Source organism: Synchiropus splendidus, chromosome 19, assembly GCF_027744825.2.
Source record: "Synchiropus splendidus isolate RoL2022-P1 chromosome 19, RoL_Sspl_1.0, whole genome shotgun sequence".
Lineage (NCBI taxonomy): Eukaryota > Metazoa > Chordata > Actinopteri > Syngnathiformes > Callionymidae > Synchiropus > Synchiropus splendidus.
The window spans coordinates 8,423,331-8,445,792 of record NC_071352.1 but is presented as its reverse complement, the minus strand read 5'-3'; the positions used below and the strand labels follow the sequence as shown (position 1 = coordinate 8,445,792).

Below are 22,462 nucleotides of genomic sequence, written 5' to 3'. Positions count from 1 at the left end.
AATGTGGAGATGCTCTGTGAAGATCCGGCGCCGGAGCCCGGTGGGTTTTCTGATTCTACTGTTTGATTTCAGCAAGAGAGCTTCTCATTAAAGCCGAGCTTCTGACAGGGCGTTGAAAAGAAGCAGCAGAGTGATGGGATGTCACCGACCTCCTTTCCACAGTCGAGGCCTGGTGGTGTCTCACTGAACTCAGAAGCTAAACAGACAATGTTGCACCTAGTAAGATGGGACATGTAGGGGTGGGAGGAGTCTAAATGGAAGGCGTGGCATGTGTCACTGCTTTTAAACAGAGTCACAGCCTGAAAAAAATCTGTTTTTTTTTGTTTCATATACAGTGGTGGAAGAAAGTTTTCAGGCACCCAACACATTCTCTCCTGTTGCCAGTGGCAGGACTGCTATATATTCATTTGATGATGTGATGGTTTATTTTGTGTGTGCGTGTGTTTGTCATTCCCTCTCTCTCTCTCTCTCTCTCTCTCTCTCTCTCTCTCTCTCTATATATATATATATATATATATATATATATGTCATTCTCTCTCTATATATATATGTCATTCTCTCTCTCTCTCTGTATATATATATGATTCTCCCTCTCTCTCCCTCCTTCTCTCTCTCTCTATATATATATATATGTCATTCTCCCTCTCTCTCTATATATATATGTCATTCTCCCTCTCTCTCTCTCTTTGTATATACATATATATATATTTATATATATATATATAAATTTGCAATTAATCGTGAATTAACCCTGCTGTGCGATTAAACAAGATCACAATTTTTATTTTGTTGACAGCCCTGAAATTAATATGCCATAACAATTCTTCTTAAAAATGATAGGTTTGTTGCTACATCCCTCAATCATTACATCAAGCGTACCATATCTTTCACTTCCCTCTGCAGCTGAAAACAATAAAAGTCTTAACTTTACGTACTTCCCTGTTAACTGTGTTACAGGGTGATCAGTCAACAAATAACAGAGGATGTTATTTGTTACTATATATATATATTATATATATATTTGTTATTTGTTGTACACCATTTGAAAAACAACAAAATACTCAAATATTCATGAACATAGTCATATAGCTTTTCTGGTTTCTGGCGGGCTGGGTTTGGCCCCACGGGCCTTGACTTTGATGCGAGTCCTTCAAAGGGGGAATCATTGGGCATGTTTCAGACTTACGCTGGAGCATGTCTTTAGCTTAAAACTTGACCAAACAAATCCGTCCTCCTCCTCAGTCAGAGGGCTACAGTGGTCACGGAATGAATGCATGGGAGCTCTTAAAAGCTTACGGATGACTGCTTAACTATGAATAGCTAGAAAAGCACTCCACAGCTGCCCTCAGCCAGGACGCTCCTCGCCACCCGTAAGGGATGGAACGGTCACCAGTGAAATGATAAATGAAATCCCGGATGGTTACGATTTTTAAAACAGTAAAGCGTGTTTGATGACATCGTACTTCAGACCAGCGTTTTTCCATCGGCGTGCCGCGGAACAAATTTATTTGTGTTTGTTTCGTTGTTTTTACTATATTGACAATTTTCCTCTCCTCTATGTATGAAATTATGAACTTCAGTATTTAAACCTTTATGAACCATTAGTGCTAAAGTCTTGCACACGGCTACAGCCGCCATTGTTCCACGGCTCAGTGGAAAACTTCACACTGCGAGCTGAGATCAAAAGTGAAGATGCAAAGATGCGTCACCGGGACCAGGAAAATGAGTCACCAGGTTGAACTATTCCACACAGCCACTTTGGCAGGACAGATCTTTAGCGGTTTGGGGTTGTTTCCGTTGATGTTGGCTCCCGGGCAGAAGAAGGGGAACATCTTGTCGGTGAAGACGTCGGTGAAGGTGTAAATGGGCATCAAACTTATGGGATTGGAGAAGACCACTTCTCCCGCCTTGAAGTCCAGCTGCACTCGGACCCTGGTGAGCTCGCCCTGGAGATGCAGCGTGGTACTGGGTCGGGTCATGGCGGAGTACTCGCCTTCATAGTGGGATATCATCCAGAACCCCCCCTCGGGACATCCAGAGATGCGGCCCTTCCTGTCGATGGACTCCTTGACCACGCCGAGCATCCAGTCTGTCTTGTTGCTGACCTCCACCTCCCAGGCGTGTTGCCCGGAGGTGAAGCCCTCGGAGCCCAGGACGAAGACAAAGTGGCCGAAACGCTCCGGGTTGTCTGGGAGCTGCTGCAGGGATCCACTGTTGGTCACATGGGTCAGGTCTCTGGAGAGCGACAGCCAGGAGTAGGCGGTGTTGGGATCCAGGGTGATGGGAGCTGAAACCCCACACAGCTTGTTACACTTCATACTTGAACATGAAAACAACAGCAACATATTGACTTACTGTACTGGACGAGCTCCACCATCTTCTCCCACACGTGATACTTGAGGGAGCTGACATGGCGAGCCACGTGGATGAGCGCCCCAGACACCTTCTCCGGCTCCTTCAGAGGGATTTGAGCTCTGAGTCAAAGGACAAGTTAAACTGAATTTTCAAGACTCCAAGAACAACACAGGCGAGAGAAACGTTACCTTTTCTTTGTGTTTGAGTAGTTCTGCAAGGACCAAAACAAAGTGTCAGTACGTGCGACCTGCTCGGGCAGAAGACCTCTCACCTGGAGGAAGAGGGCGTCGCTGGACGCAATCTCGTTCTCCACGGCGATGATGGCGTGAGAGAAAGTCAGGATGTCTCTTGTGATGCTGTCAGACTTCTTCTTCACCAGCTCCTTCTTCTCCTCATCCTCCCTCTGCAGGGCGGCCAGACGAGACGCCTCCTCTCGCTGCAGGAACTCCCGCAGCTCTTCGAACTCCTCTCTGATCTGCTTCTCTGTCGCCTGAGTCTGGTTCTGGAGGATCAGAGAAGAAATGTTTCACTCGGGCCCGATCAGCCCAATATTCTGAGGTTGACCCAAAACACCTCCACGTGAGTTGTACACAAGCGTGTTTGTTGATACCTTGATGTGCACCGTTGTGTCATCACACTCCTGCTTCGCTTCATACAGGCGCCGCAGGTTCTTCTTCAGAGGAATCAGCTCCTGCCTCAGCTCGGCCTGGAGACGTCAGAACCTTCAGACGTTTTTCCTTTTTATCCTTCACAGATGCAAAGTTACCTTGAGATCTTGAGCGCCCTCTTCTAATGGACATACTTTGTGCCCCTGGTGTTTCTTGGAGGTGAGGCACACACAGCAGAGAACCTCTGAATCATCCATGCAGAAGAGCTTGAGAGCTTCTCCGTGCATGGCACACAGTGCGACCAGTGCAGCGTCTTCTCCAGCAGCTCCGGTCGCCGGCATGGCGGTCTTCAGCTCCTGCTCCCTGAGGAAAGTGTCAGCCACGTTCTTCAGCGCCAGACTGACAGTGGGCTCGGTCAGGGAGCACTTCCTCCTGCAGACCGGACACTCTCGCCGGGCTTTTTTCTTGTTCCAGAACTGCTGCAAACAGGCGCGGCAGAAGCTGTGGCTGCACTTGAGGACGACGGGCTCCCTGAAGATCTCGCAGCAGATAGGGCAGGAGAGCTCGTCCTCCAGCACCGACCCCGAGCGGGAAGAAACCGCCCGGGGTCGCAGGGAGGAGGTCGCCTTCGGGCTCTGGAAGAACGAAAGCTTCCCAGGCTGAGAAGAAGCACGCGGACGCAACGCCATGGCCAGGAACTCCTCAAGAAATACCTGCTCCTCTCTGAAGTGGAAACCCAGACTGAGGTGCAGGTCGATGTGGATGCTGAAGTTACTGAGCAACTTTGGTTATATATCAACAAGGTCTGGAAGGACAGGTTCTGGTAAATACGGGACATGTGGTCAGCCCCGAGCTGCACAAGGTCTGACCTGGAGGTGACCTCGCCGAGGCTGACCAGCACGATCCACTTCACTCTGGTGTATCATTACCGCCTGGCGAGTCACATCTCTGTCTGGTTATAAAGGATTCATAACTCAGCAGGTTTGAGGAGAAGCGATAAACTCCAGCACGGTTTCAGTTCACAGGGAGGTCAGAGTGTGACTGAAGACTAATGAAGAAATATAGTTCATTTTAGTCTTATTATTACTATTATTATTAGGGGTGAAATTTGAAGTTCAGGTTTTCCTATCATATCAAGACAAAGTTTCATTTGTTCCTTCTGTCCCCAGAGACATTCGCTCCTAACAGACAGTCCACCAAGTGGCTCCTTCTTCTGGCAGAATCTTGCATATTTCAACCCATAAAACTGACTCAGAAAAACAAATGTTTACAACATTGGTTTATTTTCAATTTATTAGAAAAACTAAACGACTTAAAGACACTGCTCTCACCTACCAACGTATCCACCTTATCACAATGATGGAGTCGCTCTCACCAACCTGAAAACATCACAACACTCTCCTCCACTTCTTCGCTACCCTCGCGCACTTCTGCACCCGCTAACATTAGACCTCCAAACAAGTGTCCCCAAACCTGAATAACAACACAAAGATAATATCATCGCAATATACCTGGACTTAAACAACAGTTGAATACAAATTCCAAGTGTTTGTTACAGAGTCTGAGGTGACGACTCACACCGAAGGATGACGAAAAAACACTAGAAAATAGCTTCATATATCTTTCCGAGGGAAGGTTAGTCGTGAATGTATAATGTGCGCTGAATGACAATGATGGAAGTGAGGTCATTCCACTGACAGAATACAAGTGTCATGCAGCGGAAGGTTCGCTCAACCCAAAATATAAATAAGAAATGAGACGCTTGTTCCTCCATCTTCGCTCGAACACTGCCTGTAACATCATCACACAAAACACCATCTATAAAAAGAACAAAAACCACCCTTCCCTCCGTAACACTGATCTGTTTCAGACAAACACAGTTAAAGCTTCATCGCTCTCATCGACAGTGTGGAATATTAGCAGTGAGCACATTTAGTCAGTCTGCTACACTTCACCTGGAGCTTTATGGCCCCTGAAAGTATCAAAATAAAACCAGCAGAGAGTCATAAAATCCACAAAAAAAAAAAGTAACAGCACATGCGTGTACACCGGGCGACACAGTATTTTAGGAAGCGTTTATGCAGCGACTGTTCCGCTCTCCGTGGTATAAAAAACAATCTGGCTGAACAGTGTGGTGCAAATTGGAATCACTTGCTCTCTCAGCCAAGTCTGCTCATCCTGTCGCGCCGCTTCACCACCAGCAACTTTTTCAATTGGCCCCCAGTTTTCAGTCCCTCCGGAGAGGTGTCGGTTTTTAACAAAATAAAATTCATGTTAGAATTATCTACTCAGTACATTTAGACTGGGGCAGGATCACAGAGAGGAATCCCTCTGATTTAGTGGGGAGCAACAGTGGCTATAGGCAGCAGGTGGTCATGGGTTTGCATCCCAAAAGTCTTATCAAAAAGTAACTTCAGATAAAAGCAAGTAAAACCTGGATATCACACAACATTTCTAACTCAAATGTTCAATAATAATACTGATTTTAACAGAAACATGAAGAGGTTTTTGTTCTTGTTGACATGATGGATGCCATGCTAGCTTTCAAAATAGTATTGGGATAACGTGAATATCTGAGCATCTCATCTAATATCATAAGGGATCATTTTTAGGAGCATGTGGCCTTCAAATAAAGGTCATAAGTAAACAGTTGAAATGCTGACAACAATGGCCAACTTTAGCGTGTTAAAAACAAATGTTTTTTTCATCACAACATGACTCAGGACCTGCAGCACCACTGGCCTAGAAGTGCGGCTACAGGGATGAATAATTTAAAGTGGCGGCGCTGGAAACACACCAGGTCGCTGATGCTTCTGAAACCGAATGGACCGTTTTGTAATTCCATACAAGGTCGCAAGACTCACTTCTGGTCAAAACACTTTTCTTCTTTTAAGGCTGAAGTCTGGTTGGATGAACACCGGAGGATAATATAGAGGCTGGATAAACAACCCAATAACAGTTAAGAGCCGACCAGCTGTTTAAAAAAAAAAATCACGCCAGTGATCCAAAACTCAGCTCAGAATGGCTCCTCAGCCTCGCATCCATCACTGATATGAAACTCCAGGGAGACACTTGGAAGGAGTGTAGCCACTAACACAGGAAAATGGGAGCAAATATAAAAACCTTGCTGTGTTTTAGTGCTGGACATGCGACGGGTTCATGTACTGGAATGTTCCTCAGCGTGCGTGTGGTCTCCAGAAGACACAAGGAAGATCAGAAACTAGCTCTTTGGGAGGTGACGCAGGATACTCCGACTCTTATCGCTGAATTAAAAGCTGCAGAATAAACCAGTAGTGTGGAGCTTCCTGGCCGAAAAGGAAGTTACTATAGTTAGACCCGTCCAACCTTGGCGTCGCCGATGGCCCCCCAGACGTCAAAAACAAATTCGTCCGGGAAGGCGAAGTCCCCCAGCGTTTCATCTAAAGCTTCAGCAAACTCATCTGGGTTCTTTTTGTCCTTCCCGAGCTCCACCATGGTGGCCGCTGAGGGGGGAGGGAAAGCTGTCAGTGGGCGTGAAGAACTGGGGTAACAATGGGAGCAGCGCCTCCTGCACTCACCCAGCTCGCTGTCTCGGATGCCCATGTAGCTCTCCAGCAGGTCGTCCACCTTCTCGATGGCTTTCTCCTCAAATGCAGACGGCTGGTGAACAAACCAAGCCACGCATCAGCTGAAATATTTCCCCCGTCAATATCGACGTCAGGACGTACCAGTTCCTCCACCGTCGCTGGACCTTTAGAGCGCAGCCGCAGTGTTCCCCTTCCGGTGCCCAGCTGGACCCCTGACGAAGACCTGGATCCCCCGGAGCGCTGGCTGATCATATCTGTGTTTTAGAACGGCAAAGCTTATACATTAAGGCGGAAAACACTGGTTCTATTTTAAAGCTAGTACTGGTTCATATTTCCATACATGCAGTTTTTTATATAATTGCAGACATGTTTCTGGTCATTATCAGCATCATGGGAACATGGAATAGAATGAAGAAGAATGGACTACACAACTCACAGAGAAGTGTAAACAAAATTAAGCAGCCTTTTCTATTTTTTTTCATGTTTCATTCGTCATCACCTCAATATCAGACAAAAGTGGTTGCAATTTACCAACAGGTTGGAGGACAAAAGCTCCTTAAAATAAAACATTTTACTAGAAATAAAGTACATGTGTTATTGCAGTCGCGTGTTTTCTAGTGGAAGATTTTCCTTTGTAAACAAAAGCATTTCCGCCTCTTGTACTGATCAGTTCATTTGCAACTCACCGAAAGCTTTGAGAGGTTCTGTCAGTTTGATGGTGAACTCCTTCCCCTTCGGCAGCTCCTTGAGCATCTTGGCCACCTCATAGTGGCGACAGCCGATGAGCCGATGTCCGTTGATGGACTCGATCATGTCTCCCACATTGATCACCTGTATCTGGTGGATGACGCTTCCTTCTCTGATTCTCTGAAACGGCAACAGAAGGACGGTTTCTCCTGGCCACACGAGCTTCCACCTGACACCCTCGTGTACTCACCTTGATGAACGCGTACCCAGCGCCGTTGTCCGTGATTGTTAAACCCAGCGCGTCCTCCCCTTTGAACACGTCGATTTCCTTTCGCTGGCCTTTAATGTGAGCAAATATGAAGTCCTCCAGTCCGATCTGCCCGCCCAAAAGTTTATCCATGTCCACCTTGTGCGTGTTCAGTGTGCAAAACATCACCTGCAGAATGATAACAGACAATGTGTTTTCATGTTTACAGCAACGCTACGTGTGACACCAACCTCAGCCGGGGGAATCCCGAAGGCCTCCCCGATCTTCGTGTAGAGCTCCCTCACGTTACTGAACCCCTCAATGCGCCCGGTCGGGCTGCCGTGTGCGAGCTGGGTGTGGAAGATGAGGCGGGGGCGCATGCTGCTGGGAGGCGGAGGCAAACCCTCCGAGGCCGCCCCTTCTCCCAGCCCGACCACACCTCCGTCCAGTCCGTCCAAGCCAGGCACATTGAGACCAGCACGGATGGGCTCAGCCTCTTCATTCTCCATGAGCGGAGCCTTCTTCCTTCTTCCTAAACCCAGAGGCATGGTTGTGCTGCAGGCAGGGCCGACTGAGCGGAAGGCGGCACAGACGCTACGCTACAATAAAAGTCAGCATACACCTGTTTGATGAAAGCAGCTGCGGAATGGTGGAAGCCTCAAGCCGCGGGGATAATTTAGTCCTTCAGACCCGCTACGGAGCCGTCTCAGCCAGACAATGTATGCATTGACAAAAGCACACATGAGAGCAGCTCACATCGCAGGGTCAGTGGAGCACGGTGAACTACAGCTGTAAGACAACAGATCACACTGTCAGCACTTACATCCCAAGCAATCAGAAACTGGAATAAAACTCATCACATGGCACTGAAGTATAATAACAGGGCGTGCATTTTTAAGCAAGTAGGACTGCATTCTTAAAGAAAGACAGTTTGTTGTCTTGTTTTGTTCTGTTCTGTTGACACGCCAAATCTGGGCGCTACCAAATTAGTCACTGTCCAAAGCCATTTTAGGAAGTCCACCAGCCAAAATCAGAGCTGGCATCAGGCCTGGCTGGGCATTGACCACCCATCTTTCCTCCAGGTACACTTCAAGTGGCCTGCTCTACCTAAACAAAGCAGGCTTTAGTTAGCCCATCAGACAGGAAGGGCAAAGCCAGCTGGCACCGATCATGCCAACTGCCTGAAGAATACTGGCTTTCCATCTCAGCTCTTTCCAAGTGACCCAACTAACATCCACAAGCGTCAATGCTATACACAGAGCTCTGAAATTCTACGCAAGTATGAGGTCACCATCAGGCTTTGTTACAACTGAAAACAAACAAAAAAGTCTTCCGGGCTGAACATGTATGTCTCTGTGTATGTGACGTGACATGAAGAAGAAATGTTTCATTTGAAATCTAAAGCGATGTAGGAGGGAGGTGTGTTCCTGCCAACGCTGGTTTCTCTGGTTCTTTGTCTCCTGTAAAGTCTTTTAACCCAGAACTGGGGTGGAACTGGAAGGTGGCTCAGCTTTTTCCCATCACAATGGCCCACCAAAAATAACTCCAGACCTTCTTACTCACTTGGCCTCTTAGAAACATGACCAAAAAGAGGTGGACTTCCTACCACGGGCGCAATTGTTGTTTTGATTTCTCTCCTTCCTGTTGTTTCTGCTGTGTAACTCTGAACATTACACACCTATTCTAACTACACTCACTGTGATGACGACTGTTTTAGCTGAATACTGAAAGCAAAACCTGCTATTTACAAAGGTAAATAATTAGCAACACCTCATAAGCATTCAATATACATCTGTACATCACACAAAGACAAGACAAATGGCAGTAAACGTTACATGTTGGAATACCGTATTGACACACTACTATAGAGCAGCATCGTCAGACACAACAGAAGGAGCTAACTGTAGATGCTAGCCCCCACCAGGTCGTCTGTCTGCACACTTGGCATTTACATAACATCATGGTATTATATTGCCATAGTTATTAAGGTGCATAGTCAAACAGCTCATTCTAAAAAGAGGGGTAAACATGGCAGGTCAGTGATTCTTACCGGAGTTCAGCCAACAGTCGTTAGCTTTTAGCTTAGCCGGCTAATACTCCTTCTTTTCGCTCTCAAATGTCAGCGCTATCGAGACGCACGGAGCCAGCGACGTGTGGTTGTGGTTGACTTGGTTGTGTTTGGGTGTAATCCAATGAGCGGTACATTAAGTCAGTGTCGGTATGTAGCTGTGAATTAACGCTCGCTCTGTCAACACAGCAGGGGTGGAACTGTGGTGCCTTCACGGACTCTCGGAAACTACGAGACGCGTCCAAAGGAATCAACCGAAACAGTGAGACTGAATGGAAAACGTTTACACAGCACTATATAGTTTACAAATAAGCGTTGGGGTTAATGCAATTATTGGAATTCATTTTTCATTTTGTAATCGCTTGGCTCGTGAAGGAGACTTGTTGTACACTAGTGAGGGATGGCGCCTCCTATTGGCAATGGCGCGCACTACTACTATGCTTTATTCAATAGTGTTATTTACTCCTAAATTCGTAGAACGAATACTTATAAAATCTCAACACATCAGGGTTTTTTCGACACAAAATGCACTCGAAATCAACATTGGCTTTATTCGATTTCGATTTTCACTTGTAGTTGCAGCGGTCGGCCACAAGATGGAGATGTACACGTGCGTGGGTCGTTTAAAAAAGAAGGGTTTGAATGCGGGGAATCGAGGGGTGGAGGATAGTTAAGCGCAGAGGTGAGCAAAGTGCGGCCCACCCTCATGAGACCAGAGCAAAACTACAAAAGATATAGTAGTTTCATCATTCATTGCCGTTAGAATTCCCGTCTTCAATTTCCACATGATTATATTAGATTAGATGAGATTACCTTGGGTGAAATAGCTTGCAATAAAGTGCCTTGAAGTCATGTTTACTCTTTGCAAATATATTCAAATATTTATTATTTAGATTGGCAATAAACAAAGTGTATTTAAAATGAATTATATAACTGTATGGGCTGCCATAAGAGAAGACATGCGGCTCTTCTGCACCTTGGCCAGGCAAGCGCTGCAGGGTGGTCATAATGTTTCAGCCATCCATCCAACCAGCAAATCAAGATTAAAGAGATCGTTCAAAACATTATATACCAGCTTCTTTAATGTGTAAATACGTGTCATCACAGCATTGCAAATCTCTACTTTAAAAAAAAAACACACAGAAAAGTCACAAAATATTTGTTGTTAAAAACAGAACCATGACTTTAAAAAGTTCCTTTGAAAGCAAGACAAACAGGTTTTACAGAGATTACACATCTCTACGCTCATGTTCAACCACATGTTGGTGTTAGATTAAAACGTACTCCCACAGGAGTCAAATTAAGATGCAGATCGACGACTGCCCGCTGAACTAGAGCAGCCACTGGTGAAACAAGTCGCTCAGTTTCACAGTGAAAACACACAGGCTGACCAGGTGAGTGACTTTCCTTCATCTGTAAACACTGAACTGATGTGACAACTTAAGAGCAAGCAGGGTGTCGAGTGTCAGGATCAAATAATATTAAACTTACTACTGGCTAAATAAATACTTCTGCAGTCACATGACATACACACATGCTCTCGACAGACGTACACACATATTTGACTTCACTTTTGGCACAAGTCTTTCCACAGATATTTTACAAGGAGTTTCCAGTCGGTGCTGTGCCACACTTGCATGAAGGATTTTGTCTAAGTGGAAGCATTTCATGTCTCATCCCAGCAGTCAAATGAATATTCCCAACACTGTATAGATACTGAAGAAACACTTTCAAGTATCGCTGCATATGTTATTAGTCAAGTCAGAGACAGAGAAGCTACAACCGAGGACCTGAGGCTTTAGCGGTTGGAGTTCAATACTGAGTAGGAAAGAAAACCCAGGTAGAAAAAGTAGAAAGTTCCAGACGTGTCGAGATAGCAGGCTGCCCCCGTTGTGATAGCTTAACAACTGAATCTCACTTTGGTTGCTGGTCACCACAGTAGAGACTAGACTAGAAAAGACGTGGTAAAACTGCAGTCAGGGAGGGAGAATCTGTCTGAGGGCGTCGCGAGTGTTCTGGCCCAGTTTGTCCGGGAACTTGACGGAGAAGTCCAGGATCATGTCCCCTCTCTTTTCGGGGAACTTGGACAGAGGCAGCCCTTCGCCGGCGATGCGCTTTTTAGTTCCGGGTTTGACCACGTCTTTGGAGGTGACGGTGATGGTGCGGCCGTCCAGCGTGGGGGCGTTGACCGTGCAGCCACACAGAGCCTGGACACAGAGCAGATTGACCCGGGTCAGCAGCCATCACACACGCTTCACATCACTGACACTCAATAGGCCGTTGGACAGCAGCCATGAGTGTGACTGTTCACATGATACTTGTTATGCACAGTTTCCACAGTTTGTTAAACGACTGTAGTTTCTATAGTTTCAGATGAGACAGATCTTTAAACAAATTGGAGAATAACAGCACAACAGCATCGCCCAGCCCTACCATACATTTGTGTATCAGTTTATTGTGTACATTGTCAACACGTCACTAAGCCCTATTGTACTCTGGCAGATCCAGACAGACCAGAAATCTTCAAAGCAGATCTTGATTTAAAGAAGGTCACACCTGATGAATACTATCTTCACAGCACACATGGTGTGGTCCCCTACTGTGTAAGACTCCGCCCACAATTTTGTAATATGGATTTCCACTTGTGGCAACAAGAAGTGGCTGTTGCAGTTATGACTATGACACTAGGAACTGAGGGCCTGAACAGCTGTCAAAGGTCAGAAGATAAGAGTGAGTGAAGACATCATGGGTCACTTACATCTCTGAGTGAAATCTTAGCAGGGTAGATGATGTCGGAGCCTTCTCTTCGGAACACTGGGTGAGGTTTGTCTTTGACCACGAACACCACGTCTGCAGGAATGTTAGTTGGAGTTTCGTCCCCTTCCCTGGGGAAGGTGATTTTGGTCCCCTCTTTCCAGCCCCGCTTGATGTCCACCGACAGAATCTTGTCCTCGCTGCGCATCGTGCACCCGTCTGGGTTCAGTCTCTTCCTGGAGATCTTCATCTTCTTGGTGCAGCCGGAGAACACCTCCTCCAGGCTCACCTTCAGCTCGTGCACAACAGGGGGGTCCTTTTGTTTACTGTGCGACCGGTGGTGAGGATCTGGGTGAGCTTTGAAAGTCCGGGGAAACCCGCCCATTCCCCCCATGGCGCCCATGCCGAACGCTCCGAAGGGGTCGCTCATGTCCATGTTGTCATCCCCGTTTTGGGAGGAGAAGAAGTGGTCGAAGGGGCTGCGGCCTCCGAAGAACTCGGCGAAGATGGCGTGGGGGTCGCCTTGGAAGGTGTAGTTGTAACTTGGACCGCTGTGTCCGCCACCTCCACCACCAGCTGAGCCTTTCAGTCCTAAAAATCACATGGACTGGATTAGTTTGACACCCCTGGTCTACTAGGTGAAACAGATCATTTTTACTGAAAAAATAATTGAAATAATTTCTGCTTGAACAGCTGTTCCTACAGCACAAAAACAACAATATATACTTAAAATTACATAAATATAATGTCATTTATATAATAAAAATAATCGATTATACTTCAGCGTGCTTGTTTAAAATAGATATAAACGTCTATTGGCCCGTATAATACTGGAAAATGCTCCCTAATTTACACTGTAGCTCAACATTTGGATCGATGTTGCCGGTTTGGCAGGCCGAGCTGGACTGGCCACCAACACCAGACCCGACATTCCACGCAAGATCCAGAGGTTTCTAGCGAGTTCCTTCTGACACTCGAGCACGAATCGCGCTTCGCTTGCTATAAGACACAGACAAAGAAGTGGGCAGACATTACCTTCCTCTCCAAAGCGGTCATATATATCCTTCTTTTTTGCGTCACTGAGAACGTCGTAAGCCTCGGCGACCTCCTTGAATTTGTCTTCAGCTCCTGGAGACTTGTTCTTGTCGGGGTGGTAGCGCAGGGCCTGCTTTCTGTACGCCTTCTTGATCTCATCCTCGGTGGCACCTTTCGCGATCCCCAGCACCTTGTAGTAATCCTTACCCATCACAGCAGCTCGGTTCCTGCGCCCCCTTCACAAACGCATAACTGCTCCGTGCGAGCTCGAACCGTCCTGGCAGGTAAACACCAGCAGCTGCGGACACCAGTCGGCAGCTAACGGTCAAGGTTAGCTCGCCTTTACTCTCCCGAGCGGATGTCAGACTGAGACCAATGTCGAGCTGAACACAGACCAGGACAGACTGTCGCCACGGCTCAGCTACGAGACTTGGAAAAACGCAGGGCGAGAGATGCGCGCGAGCCAGCGCCAGCCTTAAAAGAGGGAAGAGGAAACTTCTGGAACAGGCTGGTCCGTGTCATCACGGCCGAGGCGAGATAGTACACCTCCAACGACTTCCGGGTTCGTTCCTACGGGGACGTCAATTCGTTTTGTTTTATTTTGCTGATATTTTCTATAACTATAAGTCTCTAGTTTGGCAAATTTAAAGATGGAAGTCTCGCTAGAAGGGATACATTTTCATCAGCCACTTTTAGGTGGATTGTTGAGTACGCATGCGCAGACACTCTCGCTTTGTCAACATATGTTCTCATTGATGCAAATCCACGGCTAATTCTACGGTTTAAAAGTAATGGCTCTAACGTTCATATATATTTATATATATGAACGTTCAAAAGCCATTCATACCTTTAAATAATTCACCTCATTGTTTGATATGGTGTGCTTACTGACTGCAATAAAACGTAATAACTCAGAAGAAAAGTGCAATATTTTGATCCATTATTTTTAATCCATAGAATTAGTCGTGAATATATATATATATAGTAGTGCTGTCAGTCGATTACAAAAAAATTAATCGAATTAATTACAGGATTTTGTAATTAATTAATCGAATTAATCACATTTTCATGTCATGTCTGCTAAAGGTCTCCTAATAAAGAATTTGAGTTCTAGGATATTAAAAAATTGTAAGAAGAGAAGATTTGAAATCCATTTTTTTATTGGTGAACTGTGCTTCATAAATGAAACCCAAAAGCAAAGGTCAAGCACATCCGCAAACCAGTTGAGGTCAGGTGCATTATTCAAAAATGTAAAACAAATACAGCAATACAGTGAAATAAATAAAATAAGACTGTTTTCAAAAATGTAATACAAATACAGCAATGCAGTGAAATAAAGAAAACAAAGCTGTCTTCAAAAATGTAAAACAAATACGACTGTTTTCAAAAATGCAATGCAAATACAGCGTTTCAGTTAAATGAATAAAATTCAGAAATAAAATAAGGCTGTCTCAAATCGGCACTTAGGCTCAATATAGCAATTCAAAAATGAATAATATGCCTCTACGGGTCCTTCAATGGGCCAAAATTCAAATGCGCAAGCATTGGCTCATATTTAATTACATTAAATTTTTTAACGCGTTAAATTGCGGCATAGTTAATTAATCAAATTAACACGTTAAAATGACAGCACTTATATATATATATATCAACGTTAGATCCATTATTTTTAATCCATAGAATTTGTTGATATTTTGTTGACATTTTTTCGAAGTATAAGTCTCCATTTTGGCAAATTTAAGTGGCAAATTTAAGGATGGAAGTCTCGCTAGAAGGGATACATTTTCATCAGCCACTTTTATGTGGATTGTCGAGTACGCATGCGCAGATACTCTCGCTGTATAAGCATGGTCAACATATGTTATTGATGCATATCCACGACTAATTCTACGGGTTAAAAATAATGGATGTGATGTTTATATATATATATATATATATATATATATATATATATATATAGTAGCAAAGATTAAAATGTCCACAACTCATCTGGAATGGCAGCACAGTAAAATATGGGAAGTTGGACGTACGTCTGTGCTTCACAGAGACAACAAGTGTTCCAACTCTAACCCTAGTAAACAATGCCCGTTTATAGATTGCTCAATAAATTTTGACCCACATCTTGTACTGCTTGTTTTCTCAAAAACTCAGTCACACACTCACACCGATACAGAGCTTAAAATGAACCTGTAGAGGCAGCGTGCACACAGGAAGAACACAACTCCACACTCAAAAACCACAGGCTTGCTTGAAAGTTACATTTAGAACCACAACCTTTTTTGCTTGTAAACAAACAAGTGGCATCCGTTTAACCACTTTTCTGTCTTCGCCTTTATTCCTGAAGAGAAGTGAGCGATAAACCCAAAAATCTTGGACGTTATATTCAAACATATCTTCACATTTTTTGCATAAAACATGTAATATTCAATCACAATAAAGATACATTCACAACATATTGATAAGGTAACAGATAAATGACCAGGTCTTGTCAGCCTCCAACCAAAACCATGAAATAAGATCATTAAATCTTGAAAGAAAACTGTGATAGTACCTCTTGCATGACCTGTTTCTGCTGCCTATAAATAGGACTCAGAATATAGATATGTTCTTGGCTATGCCCTCTGATGAGTGGATCCTTTTCAATCTTCTTCTGGTCAGCGTTTTCTTCACTCGCCGCAGCCCTTCAACCACCTTGATGTATTCCAGCGAACATGTCGGCCATTCATAAAACCCATGCCAGGGCAGCACCAAAATAAACAGTCTTTGTTCTGCAGGTCAGGAAATAGAAAAGACCGGCCAGCACACAGGTGGTCCGCAGAGGGGGAGGGACGTGTTGGCATGTGGATCGGGTTTTTAATGTTGACTGGATGCGAAGGGGAGTGAGGCACACGGGAGATGTGTCTTTGGGTCTAATGAGAGCCCTGTTGGCCTCTGCCACAGGCCAGAATGGCTTCCCAAGGTTACCAAGCCAGCGGGTGCAGAGCAAATCAGGCAACTTATATTTAGCCTTCCAAATGGCGCGCAGTGGATTATGTCTTGGGGCGCTCCGGTTTCGTCTTCAGTGTTGCATGGAGGAGGGCTCATAAAGAGCCAGATATTCATGTGAGGAGCACTTTCAGCTCACAAAGACCGGCTCTTCCCGCACACTTTTTCTCCCCGGCGTCTCGCCGGCCTCCCGCTCTCCGATTGGGAAAACTATTTATGGTCTCACATATTCCTCCCACTCGTCTTCTTCTGGGGGTGAAAGGCTATTCTGAGAGTGGAGGAAAACACAGAAGAAGACACACTTGTGCCGGACTGACATTTCTGGGGCGACGTGGGCAGGCGACAGGGTAGTTCAGCTGGAGATCTGAGGAGCACGCTGTGTCATGGATGTGCTGGCGTTAGAGGCCAAGAATGTGAACGGTGCCGAACCTGAGAAGAAGACTTCATCCCGGCCGAGACCAAAACCTCCTAAAAAAGCCAAGAGGATTGTTTACTTTGAGGTGGAAATAGTGGACCTGAAGACGAAGGAGAAGCTTCTGCTGCTGGACAAAGTGAGTAATTTTTTGTAATTATTGATTATTATCACACATTTTGTTGGAATTAGAAAATCTGCAATGCCACCTCTGTTGGCTCATGAGTAGCATGTAACTTCGCAGCCGATCAGCACCGATAATCGGTGACGTCGCCGTTGAGTGAGCGTTGCAGTTAAGAGGTGAGAATTCCCTCCTCATCTCTCAGGAATTCGGTGTTCCATTTACAGTATGTGCTTATGTTGCACTGGGCCAACAGGCTGGAGGACACATGATTCATGACTGGCCATGACCGAAGTGCGTCAAATCAAAGGGAATCTTTTCTGCTCTGCTTGCAGGTGGAGCCGACCTCAACTGTTCTGGACATTAAAGCTTTATTTCATAAATCCTGTGAGTTCAGAAGCTACCTCCGTCTGTGTTATTCTCAAGAGCTCACTCAGTGTTTCAACAGATCCAAAGTGGTATCCAGCCAGACAGTCCCTCCGCTTGGATCCAAGTACGTCAGCCAAGCGAATGCTTCGCCGTCAGATTCACTTGTTGTCAAGTTGTCAAAACAGCTGACGGGGCTTTGTGTTGTCCTAGAGGCCAAGTGTCTTCGGGATGAGGAGGTCCTGCAAACGCTTCCTGTAGGCACCACCGCCAGCTTTTACTTCAGCGACCTGGGACCTCAGCTCACGTGGGGGACTGTGAGTCCACGCACACACAAACTTGGAAATGGTTAAATATGCAATGTGCGTTTAATGTAAATAAAGTTGCATGGCGTGATACTACACGCCGCCTTCAATTCAAATTTCTGCGCCACAGTCAGACTAAACTCCAGAGACAGACCAGTCTTTTCACACACATACACCGCTAGGCTCGACTGAACTCAAGACTCAGGGATCAGGGTCACTTTTGTCTGTGCCCTGATGTCATCTTCCTTGTAGCAACCCTTCTTGAGAACATTGTCGAGTCGCAGTTCTCCCTCGTTGCATTGGTTCTGTTATGATGGCAGCCGATTGGTCTATTTTTCCTGTTCAGTGGTACAATCTGTAACCTTGAAGTGTCAAATTCCTAGTCTGAATACAGCGCCACCACCCTATGGAGACGAGAAATTGAGTGCATGTGAACGGTTTGAACAATAGCCTCACATAACCATATGTTCACACAATGGCTCCGCCCATCTGCTCCGGGCTTGACCCTCAAATTTTAGCACACATTGTAAAAATGAAGTCAAAAAAATGACCCCAACCTTGCACTCATACTCAGCCTTTATCGGCTGTACTCCATCTCTTTTTCAGGTCACGAACAAAACAAAACTAAGTATCATCAGGTATCGTGTTTTTTGGTTTTTTTTCTGCAGTGAGATCAAGTCAATGACAAGTGAGCAGCAGTCTGGTTTCTCTCTGAGAAAGTTGCTGAAAGAGAAGGAAAACTGAGAACTGAGAAGGTCAAAAGGAGTTTCACTGTGTCTTTGTGGATTTGGACAAAGCCTATGACAGAGTTCCTCGAGAGGAAATGTGGCGAGCAGAAGAAGCATGTGAGGGTTGTGAAGGATATGTGAAGGGATAGGATATGAAAGAAGGATATGAAGACAGTGAGGCAGCAGAGAGGCGCGCTGCAGAAGTGATGGAGGGATTCACGGTGAGAGTAGGTGGACTGAAGACAAATTCTGAGGTTCATGGATGTGATAAAGGAGGATGTAAAGAGGAGAGGTGTGAGCAGACAGGAAGGCTAGTTTGACTTGCCTTTATTGAATTGGCCAGTAGGGGGAGTGACAACCGCCTCATTGCACAAGATCATAATCTAATTGTGTACATTTATTCTAATGTATTAAATAATACAATATATTTGTAGATGGACAATAATAAACAATTATTTAAACAGTTAACAGCCAACAGGAACATTGCATTTACAGATATGTGTCATTACATATAATTATATATGGTATTATTTGTGCCACAAAATCTCTGTGTTGCGTAATTGAAAACACATTTCTGAATGTAAACGTGGACATTTCAGAGTCATATTTAAAAGCTCAACCCTGTGAAGTTGGACGAAGCAGCTGGCGGCAGTGAAACCTCAAAGTGAAGAATTTGACTCTTTAGCACCTTTTGTCTGCTCGTGCGTAGGCTACTGCGACAACACGTCCGCTCAACAATGCAAATTCCACGGGTTAAAAAAAAACAAAAAACGACAGAGACGACTTGCAAATATGAACAGAGAGAAGCAGAGGTAGTGGATTGGCTGTGGCTCGTGTCCCCGCTGCCCGTCCGTCCTCTATCTCAGGACATTTAATCTCAGGGCCCCATTTCCCCCCAAAGGTGTTTATCCCCCCTGACCTCTCACTTGCCTCCCCTTGTGCCTCTTTGCTTGCCCTCGCCGCCATTTGCATTCTCTGTCCTTATCAACCCCGAACACCTGAACACAAGCGAAGAACAGTTGACACCAGAAGCTTTGGAGCAGAGGCAGCTTCCTTTTAATGACTGAGATGAATGTCTTCAACCGTCTCCATTTCTGCAGGTGTTCCTGGCCGAGTGCGTCGGCCCGCTACTCCTCTATCTCCTCTTCTACTTCCGCCTCCCTTTCATCTACGCTCCCAAATATGACTTCACCACCAGCAAGCACTGGGTTGTTCAGTGAGTCTTCCAGTCACGTCTAACACAGGCTCAGGCTTTGAACCGATTCCCCCCTCCCCCCACCCTCCTCCAGTCATGAAGCACATTGCCATGTTGACACCGACTCGGGGCCAAGTGTAATGAGCTGCGGAGGAGCGGTGTATTAATCACACTGAATTCTTATGGCCGTGTCTTTCTCCGCAGCCTGGCCTGCATGTGTCACTCCTTCCACTACATCAAGAGGATTCTGGAGACGTTGTTTGTCCACCGTATATCCCACGGGACCATGCCCCTGAGAAATATATTCAAGGTACTGACAAGGAGCTCCCAGATGGTGACCAATAACCATGACTTATATTGAGTGTCACTAAGTCAGAATTAGTGGAAGTATATATATATATATATATATATATATATATATATATATATATATATATACACATACAAAATCTTTTTCAGGTCTTGCCCTCAATAGGTCAGAAAAATAAATATATAAATATAAATGGAAAAATATTGGAAAAAAAGTCTTATAAAAATATATATATTTGTTTTACAAGATATATCTGTGTGTGTGTGTGTATATATATATATATGTATATACACACACATATATATATATATATATATATATATACACACACATACACAGGAGTTGGACAGTTAAACAGGACACTATGCAGCGTTTAACTGAAATCACAATGTAGCAACCATTTTAAACCAGGGGCCACATATCTTCTGTGCCTGTTGGTAGAGGCCCTTATGATGGAGGTATTCCTGATCGCTGATCGCTCAGGTGTTTCCATTATTTTTGTCCAACTCCGGTGTGTGTGTCTATATATATATATATATATAACTTTGCCTACCCACTGGTAATTTACCAAGTTATTCACCACTTAAAATAGCTTGTAATATTTACATTTTAAATTGATATTCTTTCAATAAAATATGTGAAAAATAAATAAAGAATAAAATACATTGTTTTATATTAACTTGGCAAACAAATTTCAGATACATTCAAGACTTCTTTTCAACCCTGTCTCCACCATGAGGGCCCCTACCAACACGCTGCTACTCAGTGAGACGTTATTCCTGTCTGTGAATACGTTAGTTTTTTCCAAACTGTCATGAAATCCTGTTTAACCCAAAAATGCCTCAAGCTGGATTTGAACCGGTGACTCGCAGCCGTCAGTGAACGAAGTTTCAAACGCAGACAAAAGACGCATATATAAATAAGACCACGCCCTCTGCTGGATTCCGATGGAATTACTAATGGCATTAACAAATAACACTGTCATTTAAAGAGAAAAATTATTGCCATTTCAAATTGACACCTCAAAATACACAAACATAAAACCTGTATTTAAGAAATAGGAGTCCTCCTACAAGTTCTATTTTTACTTGAGTGCTCCCAGTCTGAAAGGATGGAAGTGGCTTTATATATAGATGTGCTTTTTCTTGTAGAACTGCGGCTATTACTGGTGCACAGCTGCCTGGATGGCCTACTACATTAACCACCCGCTGTACACCACGCCAAGTAAGTGCTGACCTGGCAGAGTGACCTCAGAGTTCCTGATCGCTTCTCTCCTGTGGACAGTTTACGGGCAGCAGCAGATCAACACGGGACTTTATCTCTTCTTGGTGAGTCAGGTGGTGTTTGGTTTTCAGGCCGGCGCAGGTGTGATCCCTGTTTGTTTTTTTGTTTTTTTCTCTCCACAGTTCTGCCAAGTTGGAAATTTCTCAATCCATGTCGTGCTGCGGAACATCAAGTCACAAGGTGAACGCCTGGGGACTTCACATGAAGAGTGACATGACTTTAACTGGAGCATGTGTGTTCCAGGGTCAAAGGTGAAAAAGATACCGTACCCGACCAAAAACCCTTTCACATGGATATTCTGGCTGGTCTCTTGTCCAAACTATACGTATGAGGTGAGAGTTCCTTTATGAATAAAAACAAGTAATCCATGACACTGTATCAGTTTTTAATATTTCTAATGAACACACGTGAGATTTAATCCTCATTTGGCCTCCATTTTTCTTCTTCTTTGTATCGCCTTTAACCGCGATTCAAAACGTAAACGCGCTTTTGCTGCCATCTACTGGTGGATTACATCCGTACTCCCAACGTGAACTGAAATTTAATATTTAGGACGTCTAATATTTCAATTTTTTATCGAAGTTGTGATAACATTATCACTTTATTACAGCAGTATTTCCTCTCTAAGTGTTTGTTTTTAACATATTATTTATAATAAATTGTATTTTCTCTCAAAATGTAGCCCAAAAATGTTTTTTTTTTTTCAGCAAAAAAAATATGGCAACAAAGAAAACCTGCTTGTGAGTCCATGACTGTGGTGAAAATCGTGATGTCATTGTGTTTGTGTTGTCGCAGGTTGGCTCCTGGGTGGGCTTCACGGTGATGACCCAGTGTGTTCCCGTGGCCTTCTTCACCATCGTGGCCTTCATCCAGATGACGGTGTGGGCCAGAGGCAAACACCGCAGCTACTTAAAGGAGTTCAAGGACTACCCCACCCTGCGCTCCTCCATACTGCCCTTCGTCCTCTAGAGCCGCTCTCCTGCTCGCAGACCACATCCTTCATCTCCGGGTCCGACCTTCACTCCCTGTTGTTCATGGCCGAGCGTCGGCCATTTGAAAAGTCTTAATAAATGTTGTTTGTGATTTTGAAGGATGCAAACATCCTTTGGATTTTTGGGTTGCTCTCTTTGTAAGTGGCAGCTCATTTGGGACAGATTCAGGCTCATCTAGTCCAGAGTGGTACGCAGCCTGGAGCTGACAACCATGTGGCACATTCTCTTTATGGATCACGCCCATCTACATAAATCTAAAAAAAATCTCAGCTGAAATAAAAAAAGATGGCCGACCAAACTCAAAATCTATAAAAAACAAATCTATTCAGGAAACAGCTCAAGCATGAAAACACAGTGTGCCTTCGTCTGAAATGAGTTCAATCGACAATAAAACAATGCCACAACTGCAGAATGAATGTTTGTTTACAACAACACAAAAAGTGA

The 22,462-nt window shown here is 44.7% G+C and overlaps 4 protein-coding genes across 7 annotated transcripts; 1 reads left to right on the top strand and 3 right to left on the bottom strand.

The window, feature by feature from the left end:
* Positions 1–746: 746 nt before the first annotated feature.
* On the bottom strand, positions 747–4,082 carry trim35-12 (tripartite motif containing 35-12). 2 transcript variants are annotated; one of them, XM_053852387.1, is made up of 6 exons: positions 3,122–4,082; positions 2,966–3,061; positions 2,627–2,857; positions 2,544–2,566; positions 2,356–2,474; positions 747–2,287 (listed from the first exon to the last, which is right to left on the bottom strand). In XM_053852387.1, the coding sequence occupies exons 1-6, from the start codon at positions 3,650–3,652 to the stop codon at positions 1,728–1,730; spliced, it is 1,560 nt and encodes a 519-aa protein (XP_053708362.1). In that variant the 5' UTR covers positions 3,653–4,082; the 3' UTR covers positions 747–1,727. The 2 variants fall into 2 exon arrangements, with proteins under 2 accessions (XP_053708362.1, XP_053708361.1); XM_053852386.1 differs by having other exon boundaries at positions 2,544–2,857.
* Positions 4,083–4,260: 178 nt separating this feature from the next.
* gipc1 (GIPC PDZ domain containing family, member 1) lies at positions 4,261–9,770 on the bottom strand. The gene is made up of 7 exons (XM_053852389.1): positions 9,514–9,770; positions 7,715–8,252; positions 7,467–7,652; positions 7,216–7,396; positions 6,671–6,783; positions 6,521–6,602; positions 4,261–6,445 (listed from the first exon to the last, which is right to left on the bottom strand). The coding sequence occupies exons 2-7, from the start codon at positions 8,009–8,011 to the stop codon at positions 6,294–6,296; spliced, it is 1,011 nt and encodes a 336-aa protein (XP_053708364.1). The 5' UTR covers positions 8,012–8,252; positions 9,514–9,770; the 3' UTR covers positions 4,261–6,293.
* A 747-nt stretch (positions 9,771–10,517) lies between these two features.
* LOC128751324 (very-long-chain enoyl-CoA reductase-like) lies at positions 10,518–22,394 on the top strand. Of its 3 annotated transcripts, XM_053852278.1 has the most exons (11): positions 10,518–16,856; positions 17,174–17,225; positions 17,287–17,331; positions 17,418–17,521; positions 19,338–19,453; positions 19,637–19,742; positions 20,894–20,966; positions 21,027–21,070; positions 21,149–21,206; positions 21,270–21,358; positions 21,822–22,394. In XM_053852278.1, the coding sequence occupies exons 1-11, from the start codon at positions 16,689–16,691 to the stop codon at positions 21,993–21,995; spliced, it is 1,029 nt and encodes a 342-aa protein (XP_053708253.1). In that variant the 5' UTR covers positions 10,518–16,688; the 3' UTR covers positions 21,996–22,394. The 3 variants fall into 3 exon arrangements, with proteins under 3 accessions (XP_053708253.1, XP_053708252.1, XP_053708255.1); XM_053852277.1 differs by having other exon boundaries at positions 21,027–21,206; XM_053852280.1 differs by having other exon boundaries at positions 16,729–16,856; positions 16,962–17,225; positions 21,027–21,206.
* Positions 10,577–13,869, bottom strand: dnajb1a (DnaJ heat shock protein family (Hsp40) member B1a). Its single transcript, XM_053852281.1, has 3 exons — positions 13,321–13,869; positions 12,290–12,876; positions 10,577–11,738 (listed from the first exon to the last, which is right to left on the bottom strand). Exons 1-3 carry the CDS (start codon positions 13,529–13,531, stop codon positions 11,508–11,510), a joined length of 1,029 nt encoding a protein of 342 aa, XP_053708256.1. The 5' UTR covers positions 13,532–13,869; the 3' UTR covers positions 10,577–11,507.
* Positions 22,395–22,462: the final 68 nt, after the last annotated feature.